Source organism: Protomyctophum bolini (genome assembly GCF_963924005.1).
Source record: "Protomyctophum bolini genome assembly, chromosome: 21".
Lineage (NCBI taxonomy): Eukaryota > Metazoa > Chordata > Actinopteri > Myctophiformes > Myctophidae > Protomyctophum > Protomyctophum bolini.
Genome location: NC_137882.1, coordinates 30373686 through 30397455, shown reverse-complemented (window position 1 = coordinate 30397455; position 23770 = coordinate 30373686). Strand labels below are relative to the sequence as shown.

Here is a 23770-nt window from a genome sequence, read left to right as displayed (position 1 = left end):
CAAGATGGAGGTCAAGAAATTCAACAGAAAAAGGGAGTTAGAATCTCAAGAGTGGGAAGTGCACCGGATTGTCTGGTTGAGTCATTATTATTATTAGGAAATCATTAGTATAGTCAATGGACCATTAATTGGTTGAGAAACAGTGGAATGTATAAACATGGGATGCATAGCAAGTTTTACAAAAGAACGAAAATTAAATTCATCACATGGATGACCTGGGACGTATCCTCAGTGATGTATCCCAAGGTCATCGGGGTTTCAGGTCTCGCGAACATCATTCATACCCCTCACTCGGGTGACCCAGCCGGGGTGATCAAGTCCCGACTTACGTCCCAGTAGCTACCCTCGATCAGACCCACTGAGGAAAGACCATGAAGGCCACACAATCTGTTGGAACCACTCCGGAACTATACTCTGCCGGGACTGGGAGGCACAATTATGGCATGTGGAGGGACTAGTGGGTTGACTCCTGTCCGGGCCCCTCCTACGTCTCACCAGGTCCACTCCTGCTCTCACCAGGTCCAGGACCTGTGCGTTGCACCGGACTCCCAGCACCAGACACTTAATTCAGGAGCGGTGGATTCTTGAGCCGCAATGGTTCTGCAGGCTCCACCTGGGCAACGGTGGCACTGCAGGCTCCACTTGCGGCTCGAATGGCCCTCCTAAAGGCCTCACCCGAAGGTTTTCCGGGCTTCCTCCTCGCGGAGGATGCAGGCTGGAGCGCCAACCCATACTGCTCCCGGGGTGCTGTCTATACATTCCGGCTGTCACCCGTCTCTCCGGTGGTCAGCAGACTAAAAGCACTAATCTTATCCCAGTTGTACCATGAAACCTTTCAGTCAGGCTTTAGAACAGGCCACAGCACTGAAACAGCCATCCTCAGAGTTTTCAATGCACCTGTCCTTGCTTCCCTACACTGGCTCCCAGTTCGCTTTAGAATTGATTTTAAATTATTATTATTTGTTTTCAAAGCCCACCCTCCCAAAATGGGCTTGCCTCTGCGAGCTCATTGAACCATACGTCCCAGCTGACCAACTGCTTTTGATTGTGGCCGCAACCTCATGTGTCACTAGAGGTGACCGAGCCTTCTCCGTGGCCGGTCCCACACTGTGGAATGCCCAGCTGCCCCTTCCCATTCGCTCTGCCCAGTCCCTGGGTGTTTTTAAATCTCTCCTAAAGACCCACTTTTTCTCCCTGGCTTTTAATGTTGTCTGATAACGCATACAGTATACCCTTCTTATACTTCTGCTCTCACTTGTTGCGTTGTTTTGTTTTTGTTTTCTTTCTTTGCATGCTCTTGTTGTTGCTTTGTTTTTGTTTTTGCATGCTCTTGTTCAGCACTTTGGTTTGTCTTCGGTCAATGTAAATGTGCTATACAAATAATCTTTGATTTGATTTGATTTAATTTGATTTGATTTGATCCCCACCCAACACAACAGTGGTCCCCAGGTTGATTCTATGTCAGGGTGGTGGTCCCTCGATATATGTTTTAGTTAATCATTATTTCTGAACCTTACCTGCAAAGTTTGGAGTTGGACTAAAAGGCTTGGAGGAGTAGCCTGACACTCAGCCTGAATTTTCATTTCGTTTCACTCCATTATTCAGTCTGAACCATAGGTCTGAACCTTAGAGTATATATACAATAGAGAAGACACCCAAGTTCTCCTCCCGTCCACTTGCATTGAGTTGCTCAGAAGCGCATGAGGCGAATCCACTCCTCCTTCCGGTTTAGGAGCCCTGTGCATTCTGGATTTTTGCCCTCAAACACATGAACGCGCGACGACCGACACATGAACTAGCATCGTGCGTGTGTGCGTGTGCGTGCTACTCGTGGTGAACGCGCATCGCTATGTTGGCAGCAGACTCGTCTGCTGTTTTTTATCATATTAGCATTTTGAATAGATTAAGAACATGGATGTATCTGATTCTTTAAATTCGTTATTTTTATACACCTCTATGAACTGTTTACACACCATATAATATAATATTAATGCAATAAACTGAAGTTCATTCCAACTTGTGTTATTGTGTGGTGCAGTGCTGCAGTTGAATATTTGCTTTTAAAGGGACTTTATACTTTTGCTAATTCACATTTAGAAGAAAGTGAAAATATAGGCTACATACATTTTACAAATACACTTTACCAATGACAATGTAGAACAATTTTAGCTCTGAAGAACACTTTAAGCCTTCATGGCAAATGCAAGGTCACAGCACCACTCTAAACTATTAAATAATAATGCTACAGATCTCTAATAAAATGCCAAAATACAATAAATGATGGGTTCTTTTTCATAGCACTTGTAGCACTATGAATGCAAATATAATAAATATTAAATATGTATCAGACAACCAACAAATGTAATACAAACTATATATTTATATAACAAAATAATATTTAAAGTGTGACAATATTGTCACAATTGTAAAATTGTAATTGAAAAAGAATGTCAATATAGTTTAAAAAAGAGCACTTTGACACTTGTCATGCCAATTTGCGCACCACTATGAGCAATGACTTTTTAGACATATTACTAACAAAAATACCAAATCGTACATGATCTACTGCTTGACCAGACAGATATTGTTTTTGGTTCTTTAGACAATATGAACATATTCCAATATCTGATATGCAGAATAAATGCTGCGTAGGCTATTCTATGCCATTCAGGTTCATATATGTGCATAGGAAATATGTCTCAAAACTGGATGTACAGTATTCCAGTCCCACTGTTGTTTATCCAGTGTGAATAATAGATTATTTTAAAAATCATTGCAATTTGATCTGTGACTTTTGCAGAACCCAATGTTTTAATTCAGAGGTTGGTTTAAAATGAAAGCATTTTGATTATCTCGGTAAGCACATCAATACGAATCTGGGTTATTATTGTGGTTATCTTAGCACTTCATCATGGATTCCTTGGGTGAAATTCCCAGTTTTACACTTCACATGTGACATAGAGAAATTCTTCCTTGATCTCCACCTTTTCTTAACTGCACTTTGTCCAAACAGAATAAATGTAATTTACACACTTAACCATAATTTGATTTTAATTGGAAAATTGATCATTTTCAGTGTTATGGAATAATTTAACCATTGATTTTAGACTGTAAAGAGACGGCACTGCACAGAGCTCCACGACCACCAGTCAATCATTCAACCTCTGCCCAGGGATGGAGGCTTGAAGACGGGGTAAATGGAGAGACATACGCCTGGCAGAAAATGAGTTTCGCCTACTTGTAGGTTATCAAACCATGTATTTATATCGGTAAATAATCATGTTGATGCTAAGGTCTGAACGCCCTCCCATTCTACAGCCGTTTCTGGGATGGGCGTTGCCAAAGAGGCAGTCTTCGGCGATTGGTTCACCCTTAACCAATCACAATAGTAGCAAAGCGGATGACGTCGTTGTCAAGCGACCCTTATTCTTGTTGATATTGTAGCTGGCTAACCCCTATGGGCTAACCATTGAAATAAACACTTTAAAACATGTCGGATGATTTACAGAAAACCTGTCGTTTCTGTAAAGAAAATATATTTTTTAATGGGAGATTTTCTAATGTACCCTCTATTTTTGGGCCGCCTGCGACAGCGTCAGAAAAGAATACTTTGTGCGAACGGTTTCGAGAGATTGGAGTCAATCTTGCACAAAGTCCCGGTGTGCATTCTGAAAGACTTTGTAACAAATGTTATAGGAAATTTAAAGGGGTGGAGGACGCAGTAAATATTTTAAAGCAATGGCAAGTAGACCACCATCACACCCGTAGAGTGTCAGGCTATCACACACCCGAAAAAGCAACAGAACTTGAAGACAGAGAGGGACCCACAGCAGTGCGAGAGAAGAGACAAAGGGATACGCCAGTCAAAACGCCAAGAAAAAAAATATTTCGGCAAAATCCCACATCGCCAACATCAAAACCCAATGACATTCCTTCTAGACGACGTAATACTGTGGTAAGTTACTTTGTTTCACGTGTGTGTGTGTGTGTGTGTGTGTGTGTGTGTGTGTGTGTGCGTGCGTGAGAGTGTTGCCTCTTGATTAAGTGCAAATATATAGTGCAATTATACCTTTACTCTATTCATTGCTGCTGTGGCAAAACAAAAAAGTCAATAAACTGGTCCATCTCCAATGATCAGCATACTATCATCTGGCCTCACAATAACCTTTAATTATGTGGCTAGCGATTCAGGGGCTGGAGCCAGGCTATTGGAGGAGTGCATGGCCACCACACACACACACACACACACACACACACACACACACACACACACAAGTTGGAACGGACTTCACTTTATTTCATAAATACACATTTCAAAACGTCAGACACTGTCTCAATGGTCTGAATGGTGGTAAAATGGTCAATTTACATCAAAAACTCCAAGAGTCAAGACTTTTGTAGTATTTAAGTTAATATGGATTTCACGTTGTTGTGAAAAATGCGAATGAAACCAAGCATACTTCCTACTCTACAGAAGAAAGGAGGGAATGGAAAGAGCTGGAGTAAGTGCCAGTGAATATGCTGCCTAGTATTACGCTATACCATGGCTCCCCCTACTGACAGTTTATGGTACGTACGCACGTACGCACTAGTGCGCATGTGCACACCCATGTATACGGTAGCCTATGTTGGGAAGCTGCTGCTATAACATCCACAGAAGAATAAGACGTTTGTTAAAACAACGTGGCGTCTGACTGTTGACACTTTAACATACAAACAGACAACTAAAACGTGCGTGTCGTTCCAAAACAGTGTAGTCGTTAAGCAGCAGGTTAGCAGCTTTGTTAGCAGCTCAACCACTGAAACACAGCAGGTTAGTTCTTATTGACTCATCTTTTAAGATGGAACATGAGTCGTATTTCTCTTCTTGCTTGTTATAAATGTGATCATAAACAGTTGTACTATAGGCCTATAGCTCTGGTCCATGGCTTTGTGGACCAGAGCTATATGCCTACTATAGCAGCACCAGTGCTAATTAAGCTACATTGTTTGTTTGCTTGATGCCACTATTATTAATTTAAGGTTCCTAACTAACGTTACACCATTGTGTTGTAATATTGCAGTGGTTATAGTATAGGGTATACTATAGGCATACAGTATTAGGCTATATTATTATTATTATTATTACTACTAGAGGGAGAAAGAGTTATAGCCTGTACTGTACATAGAGCTGTTAAGGATGTCTGTTTTCTTACTGTGTGTGTGTGTGTGTGTGTGTGTGTGTGTGTGCGCGTGTGCAAACTTAAGTTAAGCATGATTTGTTCACTTGTATGAATCCCATAATCTCAAGATGCACATGTTGCATGTGGAGACCTGGCCTAACGCCACTATAGGTCTCCACTTATTAAAGTCCTGATTCACTTGATTTCAGACCAAATGTGTGGAGTCCAGACTGCAGGTGAAGATGAACTCTCCAGACTCAGCCAGTGATATTTCTATTAAACAGGAAGAGGAACATGAAGACATTTATATTTCCCAGGAGGAACCTGAAGACGTTTCTATTAAACAGGAACCTGAAGACCACCCACACCTCAGTAAGTTGCATGTGCTCTTCCTTTCTTTAATATGTTCTGTTCTGTAGGGCTGCCACAATGTCTTATTTTCACTTCACTATACGATAACACACACACACACACACACACACACACACACACACACACACACACACACAGCCCCTCCCCTCCCATCCTGAGTCGTCCTGATGTCTGCTCTGTAAAGCACTTTAAAGGGGAATATCTAGGTAACTTTTTTTTTTTTTTACAAAATCATGTTGATGATATGTACGGTATATTGACCAAAATAAAACGTATATGGTGCTGGTCCTTTAAGAAAAGCATAGGAGGGGTCTAACCATAAAGGTCTAACTCACGTAGAACAGGAAGAGTACAGCAATGCTGCATTGGGGTGTAGTACAATAAATAATTAAAAAAAAATGTATAGATCAAAAATAGTAGATACATATAGAACATTGATATGATGTTTTGTTTTCTCGTTTTGTGTTTTGTTTTGTTGTTTTTGTTATTTTTGTCTTGTTCCTGTTAACTGTATTGTTTGTCTTTGTTTTTGTTTTATGTTATGTTATGTTATGTTTGTTTGTTTTTGTTTTGTTTTCTTGTTTTTTTCCCCTTCTGTTTGCTTTGTTTTACCTATGAAAGCCATTTATCTGTTAGAAGGGTAGGCACTATAAGCTTAGGCTTCAGCCTACACCTTTTTGGTTTGTTTCTTTTGCAAAAGAAAAAAAAGCAGGCACTGTATTGATTTGTTATAATGACCAAAATAAATAAACTCTACTCTACTCTACTGTTGCTATAAACAAAAACTAAAACAAATTGCGTGATTGAATAGGAGTTGATCCACCCAGACGGTAAATCTGCTAATTTGTTATGGAACGCTTGGCATGTTTTTGGGGTTTTTTTTTCTCAGTGACATATGGATATGTGTCATATTCCGTTAGAAAAAAGCTTGTGCAAAACCGTGCAGTCGGTTCTGGCAACACATGGCAATATTGTAGAGGGCTATGCCAAACGGTGAGGACGCGAAGCCCACAACTATTGGCATATGGGTGGCATATGGCTGACGGTAAAACAATTCATGAGCTATGCCTGTTTAAAGTGAGCATTTTCAATTGCCACTGCCTGTCTTGTCTGTCACATCACATGCAACAGCAGAGACGTTTGGATTAATTCAATTAACTATTTAGTTAAGTTTAATTGATTTCTTAGCTGCTCTTGTGAAAGTGATATATAGACCCATCATAAACTACTACAAGTCACTCTGTTTCAGCTGGAAGTGAACCTCCTGCAAATACTGTTAATCTCCACTAGGTCTACAGTTATTAAAGTCCTTTCTTTTTTATTTATTTTTGCTTCATTTCAGGCCAGTGTGTGGAGTCCAGACTGCAGGTGAAGATGCACTTTCCAGACTCGGCCAGGGACATTAAACAGGAACCTGAAGACATTAATATTCAACAGGAGGAACCTGAACACCACCCACAACTGAGTATGTGTTCTCACTATACGATACTTTTGGCAAAAAAATAACATGATCCGGATATTCTACGACCACAATGGAAACAAGACTTTTGAGTTAGCCTTGCATTTTATACCATCAATATCAATATGCATAGCCATCATTAAATGGAAAATGTATGGCGTCAAGTTTCTCCCCCTGCCCCTGTAGACTCGTCTGTTTTGTCAAAACATTCAAATAAGTATATCTTATTATAGTATTTTCAGATTTCAAAGCTTACAGTCTGCAATTTAATATCTAATTAAATAATAATTTAATTTAATAATCTGTACAAAACTGAAACATGACCATTGACCATGCCTCGTACCACATTCTATTAGATGTTAAAAAATGTTGACACAGTACAGTAGTTTGAAATTAGCCAAAGACACAGATTCTCTGACACATTTCTCGACAACAAAAGCCACGCCATAAACATTTCACATTTTAAACTACGACCATGTCATTATGCTATGATTCACTTACTTTGGAGCTGACATACATGTGTACTGTATACAGACAAATACAGTTGTATGTGGCTTGGACTACTCCTTAGCTCACATATGAATTTAGTCTAAAAGGATAACACGCAAAACTTGTTTTAATGATTAAAAACAATATATATCACCATAATTATATTTGGGGTAATACAACTAAATATATCATTTCGGGTTACTTTTTAAAATGTGTATCTTTCTAGAACCTTACTAAAACTTGAACTTGAAGCCTGGTTTTGAATTTTCAGAACCACCTGTAATAACCTGTGCTAATTTAGTAAGTGTTTTGTCAGTCTTTTGTAGCCTACATGCAACATGGAAGATATAAAAATAGATTTACATGTTAGGAATCCTGCAGTGTTGACTAACATCTTGTGTTTTGTTCCTAGCCAGTGAAGTTGAGTACATCTCTCCACACTGCTTTGAAGTTGAATTTGAATCTGACACTGAAGTCACTGAAGATAGTGATGATGGTGGGGAGGCCACTGAAGACAGTGATGATGATGGGGAGACCACTGAAGACAGTGATGATGATGGGGAGACCACTGAAGACAGTGACTGGGTGGAGACAAGTGGAGGTGTCCACACTGAAGAAAAACCTTTCCAGTGTAAACAGTGTGACAAGAGTTTCCGTAATTCAAATTATTTCAAGATACACCAACGTGTCCACACTGGCGAAAAACCTTTCCAGTGTAAACTGTGTAAGGACAGTTTCAGTAGTTCACATCTTCTCAAGATACACCAACGTGTCCACACTGGCGAAAAACCTTTCCAGTGTAAACAGTGTAACGAGAGTTTCAGTAGTTCACATCTTCTCAAGATGCACCAGAGTGTCCACACTGGAGAAAAAACATTCCAGTGTAAACTGTGTAACGAGAGTTTCAGTAGTTTATATCTTCTCAAGATGCACCAGAGTGTCCACACTGGCGAAAAACCTTTCCAGTGTAAACTGTGTAACGAGAGTTTCAGTAGTTCATATCTTCTAAAGATACACCAGAGTGTCCACACTGGGGAAAAACCTTTCCAGTGTAAACAGTGTAACGAGAGTTTCAGTAGTTCATATCTTCTCAAGATGCACCAGAGTGTCCACACTGGTGAAGACAGTGATGATGATGATGATGATGGGGAGACCACTGAAGACAGTGATGATGATGGGGAGACCACTGAAGACAGTGACTTTGCGGAGACAAGTGGAGGTGTCCACACTGAAGAAAAACCTTTCCAGTGTAAACAGTGTGACAAGAGTTTCCGTAATTCAAATTATTTCAAGATACACCAACGTGTCCACACTGGCGAAAAACCTTTCCAGTGTAAACAGTGTAACGAGAGTTTCAGTAGTTCATATCTTCTCAAGATGCACCAGAGTGTCCACACTGGTGAGGACAGTGATGATGATGGGGAGACCACTGAAGACAGTGATGATGATGGGGAGACCACTGAAGACAGTGACTGGGCGGAGACAAGTGGAGGTGTCCACACTGAAGAAAAACCTTTCCAGTGTAAACAGTGTGACAAGAGTTTCCGTAATTCAAATTATTTCAAGATACACCAACGTGTCCACACTGGCGAAAAACCTTTCCAGTGTAAACTGTGTAAGGAGAGTTTCAGTAGTTCATATCTTCTAAAGATGCACCAGAGTGTCCACACTGGGGAAAAACCTTTCCAGTGTAAACTGTGTAAGGAGAGTTTCAGTAGTTCACATCTTCTCAAGATGCACCAGAGTGTCCACACTGGGGAAAAAACATTCCAGTGTAAACTGTGTAAGGAGAGTTTCAGTAGTTCACATCTTCTCAAGATGCACCAGAGTGTCCACACTGGAGAAAAAACATTCCAGTGTAAACTGTGTAACGAGAGTTTCAGTAGTTCATATCTTCTCAAGATGCACCAGAGTGTCCACACTGGTGAAAACCAATTCCAGTGTAAACTGTGTAACGAGAGGTTCAAGAGTTCATATCTTTGCATGATGCACCAGAGTGTCCACACTGGGGAAAACCCATTCCATTGTAAACTGTGTGACAAGAGTTTCAGTAGTTCACATTATTTCAAGATACACCAGCGTGTCCACACTGGAGAAGAACCTTTCCAGTGTCAACTGTGTACCAAGATATGTGGTTCAGCTTATGGTTTTAAGCAACACCAGATGATCCATACAGGAGAAAAACCATTCCACTGTGAATATTGTGACAAGAGTTTCAGGCAATTAGGTCAACTGAAGACACACCAGTATGTCCACACTGGAGAAAAACCATTCCACTGTGCATATTGTGACAAGGGTTTCAATAATTCAAGTAATGCGGAGATACACCAGCATATCCACACTGGAGAAAAACCTTTCCACTGTGAACATTGTGACAAGAGTTTCAGTCTAGTAGGTCAACTGAAGACACACCAGTATGTCCACACTGGAGAAAAACCTTTCCACTGTGAACATTGTGACAAGAGTTTCAGGCAATTAGGTCAACTGAAGACACACTTGTATGTCCACACTGGAGAAAAACCTTTCCACTGTGAACATTGTGACAAGAGTTTCACGCAATTAGGTCAACTGAAGACACACCAGTATGTCCACACTGGAGAAAAACCTTTACAAAGCAAACAATGTGACACGAGTTACAGTCGGTCAGATGACTTGAAGACACACCAGTGTAACCACACCGGAGCAAAAACGAGTTTTAGTAATACATCTGACCTGAAGAGACACCATCCTATCCACACCGGAGAAAAGTCTTTCCATTGTAAACTGTGTGACAAGAGTTTCAGGAGTTATTATTATTTCAAGATACACCAGCGTGTCCACACTGGAGAAAAACCTTTCCCGTGTGTACTTTGTAACAAGAGTTTCAGTACATATTATGGTTTGAAGCAACACCAGATGATCCATACAGGAGAAAAACCCACTGAAGTCACTGCAGACAGTGATGATTTGGAGGAGACAAGTGGATCTGTCCATACTGTTGAATAACCTTTCCAGTGTAAACGCTGTACCAAGACTTTCAGTAGTCTCAAGATGCACCTGTACGTGACCACACTGGAGAACATTGTCTGAATTTTGAAAATAGCCGATCTAGCAGCTCATTTGTGAGCTTGTAGACGGAGGGAATGCACTTGCATAAAGTGAGTAGCAAATCGAGTGGCAATGTGGGATTGTGACATTCATTATTATTATTTTTTGTAATTTTTATTTTTTAGGTTTTCTTAGCTCAATTGCACACGAAGAAACAGAACTTTTAACATTCAGTAGAGTTTCTGTGGTCTGGTTTTTTTTTGGCTCAAACAAGTGCTCTGATTTTCCTGTGGAGTGTGATGTAAGAGCCTGCAAATCCCATATTTGTTATCACTCTTTTGCCTGTTTTCATTGCAGCTCAAAAGGCTTCGCAGGCACAGTGAAAATCCCAGACCACAGAAATTCCACTGAATGTTCAAAGTTCACGTTGTTTAAAATAAATGGAAATTAATGTCATGAAACCTTTAATGCAAGATAAGACTTTTCTGTTTGGATGTATTGGCTCTCAAGGCCATTCATTATTGTGAGAATTAAACCATATACGGTAGTTTAATTAATTGTTGCACTCCTACATCCATTCGGCTGCACAGAGCTCATCATGTCCTAGCATTGGACCCTATTTTTTACAGTCTATGGTTGGACCATGAGAGACGAAAATGTTGATAATGTGTCCACGTCTTTTTTTCAAAATCTTTCAAAAGTATCAGATCTGCAGAGCTAGCTACTTTAGAAAAGCTGAATTATAAGATAGTGGTTGAACTGTTATTAATGCTATTTACATTTTGCCCACTTTGGGATGCACTGCATGCACAACCAACAGCAACAGGGTGTTACAACATGTTTCATAATCATAACATGGTGTAGAGCTCACTGTACAAGTTAATCTTCATCACCAGTGGTGTCATGGACACATTTTCGAAACATTCAAAAATGTTGCAACACATTGTGAGCTGTAGATCCCCTTATCCACAAGGAGGAGCAGTGGAGGAGTCAGGAAGGAAGTGAGCCCTGTGTCCATGACATCATGGAGCCCATGGACACTTTGAAATACTGAAATATCTTAAAAACACAAATTGAAATTACCCACATAAAAACGCCAGGCAAGTGTTTCTTGACTCCCAAACATAATTAAAATAAGATCTGGTTGCAAAAGGGGTGAAGTGGCCTTCATAAATAGCTCTGCAGCAAAATGCATTTTGGAGGATTGTTGTCTCCATTTAGACGATTCTACAAATGTCTTCTAAATCCTGACCGTTTTCTAAAAACCTCATGTTTCTATGGGTCGATTCATACTCCTATTTTAGAGCCGAATAAAAGTCGGTTCGGCGCTGTAGAGCCTACAATTTGACGTCATTTGAGGTTCAGGGGGCGGGTACCGTCCTAAAGTCGGCTCTTCGGTGCTACTGAAATTTTCTGACGAGCCGAAATCATTTCGGCACTACAGCGCCGAAACAGGAGTATGAATCGGCCCTATGTCAGTCTTTCTCAAACATTTTCATGTCGAGGACCCCCAAAATTATATATACAATATGTAATTGGCCACCGACCCCCATCTGAAAATATGTTGTTCCAGGGACCCACCCAGAAACAAAGTTTTGATCAAAGATGTTCGCTCTAAAATAATATATAATCAAAGATTTGTGCTCCATTTCAAAAATACAGAGTGCCGCGCTACGAAGCTTGTAGATCTGCTATTTTTCAATAGCTAAAGTTTAACACGGTGCTTAAAACATCAAAAGGGGTTCCCGTTCAGAATGGCTTAATAACATGTGTCTTCTCAGCTAATTGTATATGGGCCATGTCACAGGATAGAGGTGGTCAAACCCCCCAAAACGTATAACCTGCTCAGATTCTTTGTCCAGCTGTGATCTGATCCTGTAGATTGTGTGCTGTATGTCAGTGGTTCCCAAACCTTTTCATGTCAAGGACCCCCGAATTGACACTAATTAGCCCGCGGACCCCCATTTGAAGAGATATGCCAGAGACCTCCCCATAAGAGAAGATTTGTACAGCTCTAACAGTGATTCTCAACCCGTTTAATTTCAAGGACATGCATTAGTCTATACAGACCCCCATTGAATGGCATTTCTATCTCTGAGTGAGACCCCAATTTATATTGTAAAATCAATGTCAATTTAATGTAACAAGAGTTACAGACCCCATCCATTGTTAGGTATGGCCATAAATGACCACGGATATGGTCTAAAAGTGTGAAAACGTATTATTATTAATTTCACTAAACCTTTAAATATCGGTATCGGCCGAGAATTTCCATATTGGTGCATTCCTAGTATCACTATTACGGGATGTTTGACCAATGTAGTGTTTGTTACTATAGGTCAAGCACAACTCAATACAAAAGCTGTTAACTGTGGTCAACACCATTTAAAGCAATTCAACTTGAGTAATGAAATGTAGTAGCCTACTCACAGTAATCGCTTGACAGTTCTAGTGAGTGATGAAAATTGCAAACAATTGTGATGTTTAAAAGATAGGCTATATGCCGGTTTGGACTATTAGATATATATCAAATGTGTGTTTAAGTATTACATTTATAGCCTACTACTGTAGTTATAATAAAAAAGGTTTGGACTGTATTGGTCTAGTTATAGTTATAGGCTCTAAAAGGTTTGGACTAAAAGGCTTGTAGTGGATTGCCACCACACACACTAACACACAAGTTGGAACGGACTTCACTTTATTTCATAAATACAATATCAAAACGTCAGACCACACTGCCAATGGTCTGAATGGAGGTGAAATGGTCAATTTACCTCAAAAACTTCAAGACTTGAGGCTAATGCCCAAGTATTTAAATTAATCTGGATTTCCACGTTGATAATTTGTTCAAAATGTGAATGAAACCATGCATACTTCTGTACTGCAGGAATTACAGAAGAAAGGAGGGAATGGAAAGAGCTGGAGTAAGAATAAAGGGAAATATTAAGTAGGCCTATTACGCTATACCATGGCTCCCCCTACTGACAGTTTATGGTATGTACGCTCCAGCACTAGTGCCTATTGCGCATGTGCACACCCTGGTATGTTGGTGGGAAGCTGCTGCTAACTGTTAGCTAACATCCACAGAAGAACACGAAGTTTGTTAAAACAACGTCACGGCGTCTGACTGTTGACACTTTAACATACAAAGACAACTGAAACGTGTCGTTCCAAAACAGTAGGAGGACGTTTGTTTGTTAGCAGCTCAACCACTGAAACACAGCAGGTAAGATGAACGGATGTGTTTCATCCATTTGTCTTTATTGACTCATCTTTTAAGATGGAACATGAATCGTATTTCTCTTATTCTCCTTGCTTGTTATACATGTGATCATAAACAACCAGAAGTTGTAGCAGCAGCTCTGGTCCATGACTAGCTCTGCTGGTCCATAGCCTTTACTACCAGTAACGGCGGGGCTCCACCGGGCACGTTGCGTCTCCGTCGCGTGCGTCAAAAAACGAACCGGGGCAATTTTAATGCAGTCACGCAACGCAACGCGGGCAGTGGAGCCACCCTTCATTGATTAAAAAGGGAACATTCCCTGACGCTGACGCGCCCGGTGGAGCCCCGGTGTTGAGGCTATGCCGCTATATGGACCTTACTGCTTCTATGATTCTGCCCTGCAGTAGTAAGGACCAGAACTAGTCTATGACACCACCCTCGTGGACCAGAGCTATAGCAGCAGCACAGGCTAGCAGTGCTAATATGTAGGCTACCGCTACATAATACATTGTTTGGTGGCATCTTGATGCCACTATTATTAATTTAAGGTTCTTAACGTTACATCAGTGTGTTGTAATATTGCAGTGGTTATAGTATAGGGTATAGGCATATGATAGGCTACTGTACATACAGTAGTAGGCTATATTATTATTACCATGTATTATTAGAGAAAGAGTTATATCATGTAATGTAGAGCTGTAAGGATGTCTCTTTTCTTACAGAGAGAGAGAGAGAGAATATGTATGTGCTTAAGTTAAGCATGATTTGTTCACTTGTATGAATATAAAAGGGTACAGAAAATGGATTTTGTCTTGCACTGACTTTGGACTTAGCACTATTACATTAGCCTGATTATCAGGCAGTCTGTTGCTTTCAGTCCACTCAGAGTGGGCGGGCTCTTTGGGCTGGATCCAGGCTACATTGCACTAGCACTATTGCACTTTGGGTTATTGTAGGCCTACAGTAGCCTATGGTTATTTATTTGTATGCAAGTGGTGAAGCTCTAAACTGAATGTCGTTGTTTCATGCAAGCAATGACGATAAAGATCTATCTATCTATCTATCTTCCACCTGTTGGTTCCCAATGGGAACCGGTTCATTTCTTTTTGGTTCATAGGGCCGATTCATACTCCTATTTTACCGCTGTTTCGGCGCTGTAGTGCCGAAATGAATTGTCAGAAATGTTCAGTAGCACCGAAGAGCCGACTTTAGGACGGTACCCGCCCCCCCGAACCTCAAATGACGTCAAATTGTAGGCTCTACAGCGCCGAACCGACTTTTATTCGGCTCTAAAATAGGAGTATGAATCGGCCCTTAGTCCATGAGCCAGAGCTCCAAAATTGGTGGGAAAAACTAGACCTATATTAAATTGTTTATAGGATCAATACAAGTAAATTAATACATGATAACCCTTCCACAGTAGTAGCTTTTTCATTCAAATTTTTTATTTTGCATATTTTCCTCATTGGCTCATTTGCCTCATTTGATATTTAAAAATATGTAAAATGTGTAATACAATAAATCATTGTCTTCGTGTAAGTAGTCAATTGGGGAAGTTTCATGGTGATAAATAAAGGTGTTTAATAATCTAATATAGGTATGGTTTTGCCCACTCAATTCATAATTAATGTTCCAACTTTGGAGCTCTGGCTCATGGACTAAGAACTGAACTGGTTCCCATTTGGAACCAACTGGTGGAAAAGGGGCCTTAGAGTAGAGACGGCACCGGATTTCTCCTCCCATCCACCTGCATTAAGTTGCTCAAAAGCGCATGAGGCGATATCACTCTCCCTTTCGGGTAGTAGTGCATTCAGGGATGGATTGGGCCAAATTGTGATCGCGCTGTGCCGTTGACTGTCATTGTGGCATTTGCACGCGTTCACGTATGCAACATGGCGTTCACGTGTCATGCCCCAATAACATGAACGTGTGCAATGATAGTCAACGGACCAGTGCTGGCTCGAGCTGCAATGACAGTCGGCCACTATATCCATTTCGCCTCAGCGTTTCCTCCCGGTGCCGTCTGTATTAATATATTATATAGTAACTCTACGCTACGGTGTGAATCCCATAATCTCAAGATTGTTGCAGAGTCGGGCTGCCTAACACCACTAGGTCTCCACTTATTAACATCCTGTTTCACTTGATTTCAGACCGTCGTGTGGAGTACTGGAGTCCAGACTGCAGGTGAAGATGAACTCTCCAGACTCAGCCGGGGACGTTTCTATTAACCAGGAACCTGAAGACTTTCATATTAACCAGGAGGAACCTGGAGACATTTATATTAACCAGGAGGAACCTGGAGGCTTTTATATTAACCAGGAGGAACCTGGAGACATTTATATTAACGAGCAGGAACCTGAAGGCTTTTATATTAACCAGGGGGAACCTGGAGGCATTTATATTAACCACGAGGAACCTGAATACATGTATATGTCCCAGGAGGAACCTGAAGACGTTTCTATTAAACCGGAACCTGAAGACCACCCACACCTCAGTAAGTTTCATGTAGCTCTTCCTTTCTTTAATATGTCTTTATAATGTCTTATTTTCACTGCACTATACAATAACAATGGTAAAACAACGATATGTAAATCCATCATTGTAAAATATCGATGCCACTGTAACTGACTATGAGGCTCGGTTCTGGAGCCACATATCCTGTTACTGTCACAGTTAATTAGGCTACATTGCAAAAGCAAGCATTACTTTTCATGTAAACCCTGAGGTTGCTATGTCCATCCAGGCACAAGGCAAAATGCGTGCGCACCCCATTGGAATCCACTCATGATTTATTTCCTGCCCGTCTTCTCAGAAAAAGACTCAAAAATCAGTCTTTTTGTCAAATCCGTATAGTGATTTTTTTTATCCCATTGCGGCTGACATATTACCGTTTCTGCCACATCTCCACGGAGAATCTTAATTTCCCTCAATGTCTAACATCAAAATCGACACTTTGCTGATATACAAAAGACATATTATTTTCCTTAATCAAATATTTATTTGACCATTTGCGATACAGGGCCAGGCAATGGCATCTCTGTTTAAGAAATACAATTAAATGAAAAGTGCACTGTCTTGTATGTCACATCGCATGCAAAAGCAGAGACGTTTTTGATTAATTCAATTAAGTTAAGTTTTATTGATTTCTTAGCTGTTCTTGTGAAAGTGATATACAGAGCCATCATAAACTACTACAAGTCACTCTGTTTCAGCTGGAAGTGAACCTTGTTAATCTCCACTAAGTCTACATGTATTAAAGTCCTTATTAATTTGCTTCATTTCAGGCCAGTGTGTGGAGTCCAGACTGCAGGTGAAGATGAACTCTCCAGACTCGGCCAGGGACATTTATAGTGAACAGGAACCTGAAGACATTTTTATTCAACAGGAGGAATTTGACTACCCACAAATGAGTATGTGTTCTCACTATACGATACTTTTGGCAAAAAAATTAATTGGCCTTGGCCCGGTTTCCCAAAGGACACATTTCCAAATCAGACTCACGGTGGCGCTATAACAGGGCAATTCCTGTTTTACCAATAACTGCATGGATCTGTATACAACTTATGTATGCGCACTCCCTAGAGGCCATGGAAAAACATTTTCCCTGCATCTCTCCACATCTGCCGGTTATAGCGCCACCATGAGGCCGATTTATCTAAAACACATTGTTTATGTTAGTCGCACAGATTTCATCCAAATCTCACGCAAATCGGTACACATGATCTCTGTAGTCATGTGATCAAGACGAGTCCGTTGGATTTCTCAGATTCTACACTGATTGGCCAAGATTGCCTTCCAAAGTTTTCAGTACAAAATGCTGCACATGTCCTGCTCATCCAGAATTCTATCCTCAGAGATGCTATGAGTGATCTGGCTCTGCATTTCCTCAACAAAATGAAGAAAATTGTTGCAAAACAAAAACAAACAAAAAAAACATGTTTAAATTACTCCTAAACATTTTGCCAAACATCACACACACACTCCTATCCTCCTGGTGGAGACCTGTGCCCAGAAGGGCACTTTTTCTAGTTAAATATCCAATACACCAAAAAAAAAAGAAACTCGTATTTTAGTGGCCATAGGCCAAAAGCGTCTATAAAGGGGTTTAGCTCAAGCTAAAGTTAAGTTGACATCATGGATGTCCTCACATGGAAGGAAAATATTATGATATCTTTGGGGCTTCATTGATTAGGTATACAGTGGACTGACAGGAGATGGGGTTAGAGATGAGGAGGGGGGTGAAATGCAGCAATGGTCGTCGGATTACCAGCCGCCACGGCCAATATTTACATATTACTAAGCACTTGTCAAGTCATTCAAACAGCTGAGCAAGGGATAACGAATGCCGTGGTCATTGTTGATGCATAAATCACTGATAGCGGAGCAGAGGTGGCATGATCACCCTGAAATAACCCATTCTGACCTGAGATCAGATTCATACGAGGTTTCCACTGGACACACACTGGTCTGATTAACCCATTCTGACCTGAGATCAGATTAAAAAAATGTCAGTCGTTCTTCGATTTTTCAAAAATAGCAGACCTACAAGCTCGTAGCGAGCCACTCGGTGGCGCGCTACGAGCTTGTAGATCTGCTATTTTTCAATAGCTAAAGCATAACATGATGCTAACACCAAAACGGGTTCCCGGTTAGAATGGGTTAACACCCAGAATTTAAACTGCTGCTGCCAGAGAGGTTTTCCACTAAACTTTGAAAAATCATCGAATGTTATGCATTGCCACGATCCGCCCACACGTGGTCTCAAATTGGTGCAGTAGCAATAATCCATTGCAGAGGTAGACGGTGTGGAATTGAGGCTGCTTCAGTGACTCATGCCAAATGAAAAATGTATTGTGTTCAAAGTTTCTCCTCCTGACCCTGTAGACTAGATCAGCCGTTCTGTTTTTATTTTGTTAAGTTGTTAAAAACCATTCAAAGAAATATAACTTATTATAGTATTTTCTAAGGCTGTCATGATTCTCGATTCGTATCGACATCGAATCGAAATTGACGTTTGATACAGTGTATCGAAATCACCAGCCGACTCGCGATATTTCATTGCATGCGCAGCCGTTCGTTTATTCACCCCGGAACGTTTCTCACAGGCCGCCCCTCAAAAACAATGTTGTATTGCTTAATATTTTGTAGTCGCTATTCATTGATTCACTGGCATACCTTTGAAAAACATGTTTTTCACGGTTATATTGAATATTGAGATTAATTCATTATAAGGCCTCTAATTCATTTGATTAACATTTTTAATCTAGTCCCAGCCCTATTATTTATTAATTTAGTTACTTAGAATAGTGCTTAACAATAATGTTGTAATCTCTCATCATCTTAAAGAAACATCTCAAAATTATGTTGGGACATAAAACCCCAAGTTCTTTCTCATTCTCTTTCTCATTTGTTATTAGTCAAATAAAAGTGACTTGTTGCAGAGAAACAAGTCTTTTTCTTTACAAATCAAAAAATTAGCCTAAATTAATGATCATACAGCACTAACCCTGTTCTGAAAATAGGAGATTAAAAAAATATATCCATTGAATCATATCGAAAATCGTATCGAATCCTGGCCTTAACATCGAAAGTTATATCGAATCGTGGATTAGGCGAATCGTGAAAGCCCTAGTATTTTCAGATTTCAGTGCATGGCAAGTAACTTGAAAGCTTACAGTCTGCAATTTAATAATCTGTACAAACCTGAAACATGACCATGTGCCCCGTACCACATTCTATTAGATGTTAAAAAACATTTCACATTTTAAACTACGACCACGTCATTATGCTATGATTCTCTTACTTTGGAGCTGACATACATGTGTGTACTGTATACAGACAAATACAGTTGTATGTGGCTTGGACTACTCCTTAGCTCACATATGAATTGATTGATGGATTGAATACTTAAAAGCACTTTAAACCACACAGAGGTACACTAAACAATTTAGTCTAAAAGGATAACGCACAACATGATTAAAAATAAATATTTTTTCTGTCAACTTAATTGTTGACAGAAATATATCATTTCAGGTTACTTTTTTAAATGTGTATCTTTCTAGAATCTTACAAAAACTTTGAAGCCTGGTTTTGAGTTTTCAAAACCACCTGTAATAACATGTGCTTATTTAGTAAGTGTTTTGTCAATTATTACAGTAGGTAAAATCTTGTACAAAGCAACGGAAGATAGAAAAAAATAGATTTACATTTTAGGAATCCAGTGTTTACTAACATCTTATGTTTTGTTCCTAGCCAGTGAAGTTGAGTACAACTCCCCACACTGCTTTGAAGATGAACTTGAATCTGACACTGAAGTCACTGGGGAGGCCAATGGAGTCACTGAAGATGGTGCGGAGGCCACTGAAGTCACTGAAGATGGTGGGGAGGCCACTGAAGTCACTGAAGATGGTGCGGAGGCCAGTGAAGACAGTGATGATGATGGGGAGACCACTGAAGACAGTTATGATGATGAGGAGACCACTGACAGTGACTTCGAAGAGACTGAAGAAAAACCTTTCCAGTGTAAACAGTGTGACAAGAGTTTCAGTAAGTCAAATTCTTTCAAGATGCACCAACGTGTCCACACTGGAGAAAAACCTTTCCAGTGTAAACTGTGTGAGGAGAGTTTCATTAGTGCATATCAACTCACGAAACACAGGCGTCTCCACACTGGAAAAAATCCTTTCCAGTGTAAACTGTGTAAGGAGAGTTTCAGTAGTTCATATCTTCGCAAGGTGCACAAGTGTGTTCACACTGGGGTAAAAGAATTCCAGTGCACACTGTGTATCAAGAGTTTCAGTAGTTCACATCTTCTCGAGATGCACAAGATTGACCACACTGGGGGAAAAACATTCCAGTGCACACTGTGTATCATGAGTTTCAGTAGTTCAAATCGTCTCAAGATGCACAAGAGTGTCCACACTGGGGGAAAAACATTCCAGTGTAAACTGTGTAACGAGAGTTTCAGTAGTTCATATCTTCTAAAGGTGCACCAGAGTGTCCACACTGGGGAAAACCCATTCCATTGTAAACTGTGTAACGAGAGTTTCAGTAGTGCAAATCTTCTCAAGATGCACAAGAGTGTCCACACTGGGGAAAACACATTCCAGTGTAAACTGTGTAAGGAGAGTTTCAGTAGTGCAAATCTTCTCAAGATGCACAAGAGTGTCCACACTGAAAGAAAAACATTCCAGTGCAAACTGTGTATCAAGAATTTCAATTCTTCAAGTAATTTGAAGACACACCAACGTGTCCACACTGGAGAAAAACCTTTCAAATGTAAACATTGTAACAAGAGTTTCAGTGAGTCAGGTACTCTGAAGAACCACCTTCGTGTCCACACTGGAGAAAAACCTTTCCACTGTGAACATTGTGACATGAGTTTCAGTCAATTGGGTCCACTGAAGACACACCAGTATGTCCACACTGGAGAAAAACCCCCCAAAAAAGCAAAGAATGTGACACGAGATACAGTCGGTCAGATGACCTGAAGACACACCACCACTACTACCCAAACTCAGATTATTTTAAATGGCCGATCTAGCAGTGCACATGTGAGCTTATAGAGGGTATGCGCTTGCATAAAGTGAGTGGCAAATTGAGTGGCAATGTGAGTTTAATGTCAATAATTTTTATTGTTTTTGTAATTTTGATTTTTCTTCCCTTTTTTAAGGTTTTCTTAGCTCATTTGCACACGAAGAAACTATTAACATTCAGTAGATGTTCTGTGGTCTGGGGTTTTCTGGCTCAAACAAGTGCTCTGATTTCCCTGTGTGGAGTGTGACGCAAGAGCCTGGCAAATCCTATGATTTGCCAGCAGATATCCCTGTTTTGCCTGTTTTCATTGCAGCTCAAAAGGCTTCGCAGACAGAGAAAATCCAAGGCCACAGAAAATCCACTGAATGTTCAAAGTTCACGTTGTTTTAAATTAAATGAATGTCATGAAACCTTTAATGCAATCCGATAAGACTTTTCTGTCTGGATGTATACTGTATGTGCTCTCAAGGCCATTAACCCATTCTGACCTGAGATCAGATTCATACGAGGTTTCCACGGGACACACACTGGTCTGATTAACCCATTCTGACCTGAGATCAGATTCTAAAAATGTCAGTCGTTCTTCGAATTTTTCAAAAATAGCAGACCTACAAGCTCGTATCGCGCCACTCGGTGGCGCGATATGAGCTTGTAGATCTGCTATTTTTCAATAGCTAAAGCATAACATGATGCCAACACCAAAATGGGTGCCCGGTCAGAATGGGTTAAGTGTTTGTTTGTTTTTGCCACTCAGTAGGCGTTCACGCATAACCTCCGGGTGTTGATGTCAAGCGCATAGCCTCTATACATTTTACATTTTCACCATTTTGATTTGATTGGTTTGACCCAAAATAGGGTCCAATTTTAATGATTGTGCGATTTAAACCATGTATTCATTGTTGCCCCCCTACATCCATTCGGCTGCACAGAGCTCATCATGTCCTAGCGTTAGACACCACCTAGCTCCATGCAGTCGACCTGCAAACTCTGATCTACTCAGTGTTTCTCAGACAGTTTCATGTCAAGGACCCGCAAATTGAACTGTATTCTGTGTGAGGGTCCCCCATGAGAGACGATTTGTGTTGTTACATTTTTTAATGTGTTTTTTCTTTTTTAATCTTTCAAAAGTATCAGATCTGCAGAGCTTGTAGATCGGCTAGTTTAGAAAAGCCTAATTGTAATTGTGATCCGAGTTGGCTTTGACCGTCTTTAAATAAATACTTTAAGAAAAGCCTATGGGCAAAATGCATTGAGATTAATTTCATGGGCCACTCGTTGTTCTGAAAGGGGGAGGGACTGCAACGCTCTATAGGCGATTCACTTCATATTATAATTTTTTAAATGTCACAAATATAGCAAAACATAGCTGATCTACAAGCTCAAAACATGTTGCTATGCAATGCTTTTTTGAGCTTGTAGATCGGCAATTTTTTGCTACAAGAGTAATATGCAATGTGGTCCTCTAGTCTAGAGTGAGTGTGGAAATATAAGTGGCCCTCTCCATCGTCAAAGTTGCCCACCCATGGATTCTATTCTATAGGGTAACAAGACGACATATTATGTATGTATAATAATTTAGTCGACTAAAACAGCCAGTTTAATTAAAGTGTAATGTGTTGTCAGACAGACAGACAGCCCATGCACATCAGTGAATGTAAAACAGTTAATGGTGTTGTTCTACTGTGTCACCAGCAGATGGGGGTGTCGTACAATTTTACCCCCAGACCAAAGTAGTTAGTTGTGAAACGTCATTTGTTTGTGGGGAACTCCTTCATTAGTGTTTCACTGTATGATCCATATGTCATCACATGCTTTTACTGTATCCTCATTTGCACAAAGACTATCTACTCCAATAACCTTTTCTGATATTTTCACAGTTGAACCTATTTAAATTAAAAGTTTGCTGTAGCCTAATACATATATTTTATTTTAATTTTTGTTGTATCAAGTCAATTGTCACCACAGTAACAGGGGTCTCCCTGTCTCTGTAATAAACATAAATTAGTCCTCTCTCCTACTATAGCCTGTATGAGTCCTCAATTCAATAGAGCCCCCCCGCCCTTAATAATAAAGACAATAAATAATAAAAAAAATAACCACACATATGCTTTTGCAAAGTCTTCATTTCCAGCCATTGCACTGCAGTGCAAAACTGAACGGCTGGTTTCATGGGACGGTTACACATACGTTTTCCATATACAATCGTTAATCATTATATGTTATATGCATGCACACATATGCTTTTGCAAAGTCTTCATTTACAGCCATTGCGCTGCAGTGCAAAACTGAACGGCTGGTTTCTCATACGTTTTCCATAATGTTTTATTAATATTACACTTTTATACTAATTTTAAAGCAGAAATAACATGCATTTTAAAACAGTTTTTAATATCATATTGTCTATGTCCCTCAAACTTATTTCTAAACATCATCATAATTGTTTGACCGCGGTCGAGATCATGGATTCCACAATGCTACGCTATTGGTCCTTCATTGCCA

At 40.2% G+C, this 23770-nt stretch overlaps 2 protein-coding genes across 3 annotated transcripts; both read left to right on the top strand.

Annotated features, from left to right (window-relative positions):
- Positions 1 to 5404: 5404 nt before the first annotated feature.
- LOC308336609 (uncharacterized protein) lies at positions 5405 to 10979 on the top strand (the record flags this gene model as incomplete). Its single annotated transcript, XM_080794031.1, has 3 exons — positions 5405 to 5534; positions 6877 to 6999; positions 7895 to 10979. 3 exons carry the CDS (start codon positions 5405 to 5407, stop codon positions 10465 to 10467), a joined length of 2826 nt encoding a protein of 941 aa, XP_080650157.1. The 3' UTR covers positions 10468 to 10979.
- A 2632-nt stretch (positions 10980 to 13611) lies between these two features.
- Positions 13612 to 21734, top strand: LOC308336369 (uncharacterized protein). Of its 2 annotated transcripts, none has more exons than XM_080793730.1 (4): positions 13612 to 13735; positions 15886 to 16229; positions 17020 to 17145; positions 19988 to 21734. In XM_080793730.1, exons 2-4 carry the CDS (start codon positions 15926 to 15928, stop codon positions 21223 to 21225), a joined length of 1668 nt encoding a protein of 555 aa, XP_080649856.1. In that variant the 5' UTR covers positions 13612 to 13735; positions 15886 to 15925; the 3' UTR covers positions 21226 to 21734. The 2 variants fall into 2 exon arrangements, with proteins under 2 accessions (XP_080649856.1, XP_080649857.1); XM_080793731.1 differs by lacking the exon at positions 13612 to 13735 and adding an exon at positions 14018 to 14138.
- Positions 21735 to 23770: the final 2036 nt, after the last annotated feature.

What these genes read in the sequence shown, in the direction of transcription:
- LOC308336369 (XM_080793730.1), top strand. Translation starts at nt 15,926, where the DNA reads ATGAACTCTCCAGACTCAGCCGGGGACGTTTCTATTAACCAGGAACCT. An exon ending in TGAAGACCACCCACACCTCA is followed by an intron (nt 16,230 to 17,019) that starts GTAAGTTTCATG and finishes GCTTCATTTCAG; the next exon opens with GCCAGTGTGTGGAGTCCAGA. An exon ending in ATTTGACTACCCACAAATGA is followed by an intron (nt 17,146 to 19,987) that starts GTATGTGTTCTC and finishes TTTTGTTCCTAG; the next exon opens with CCAGTGAAGTTGAGTACAAC.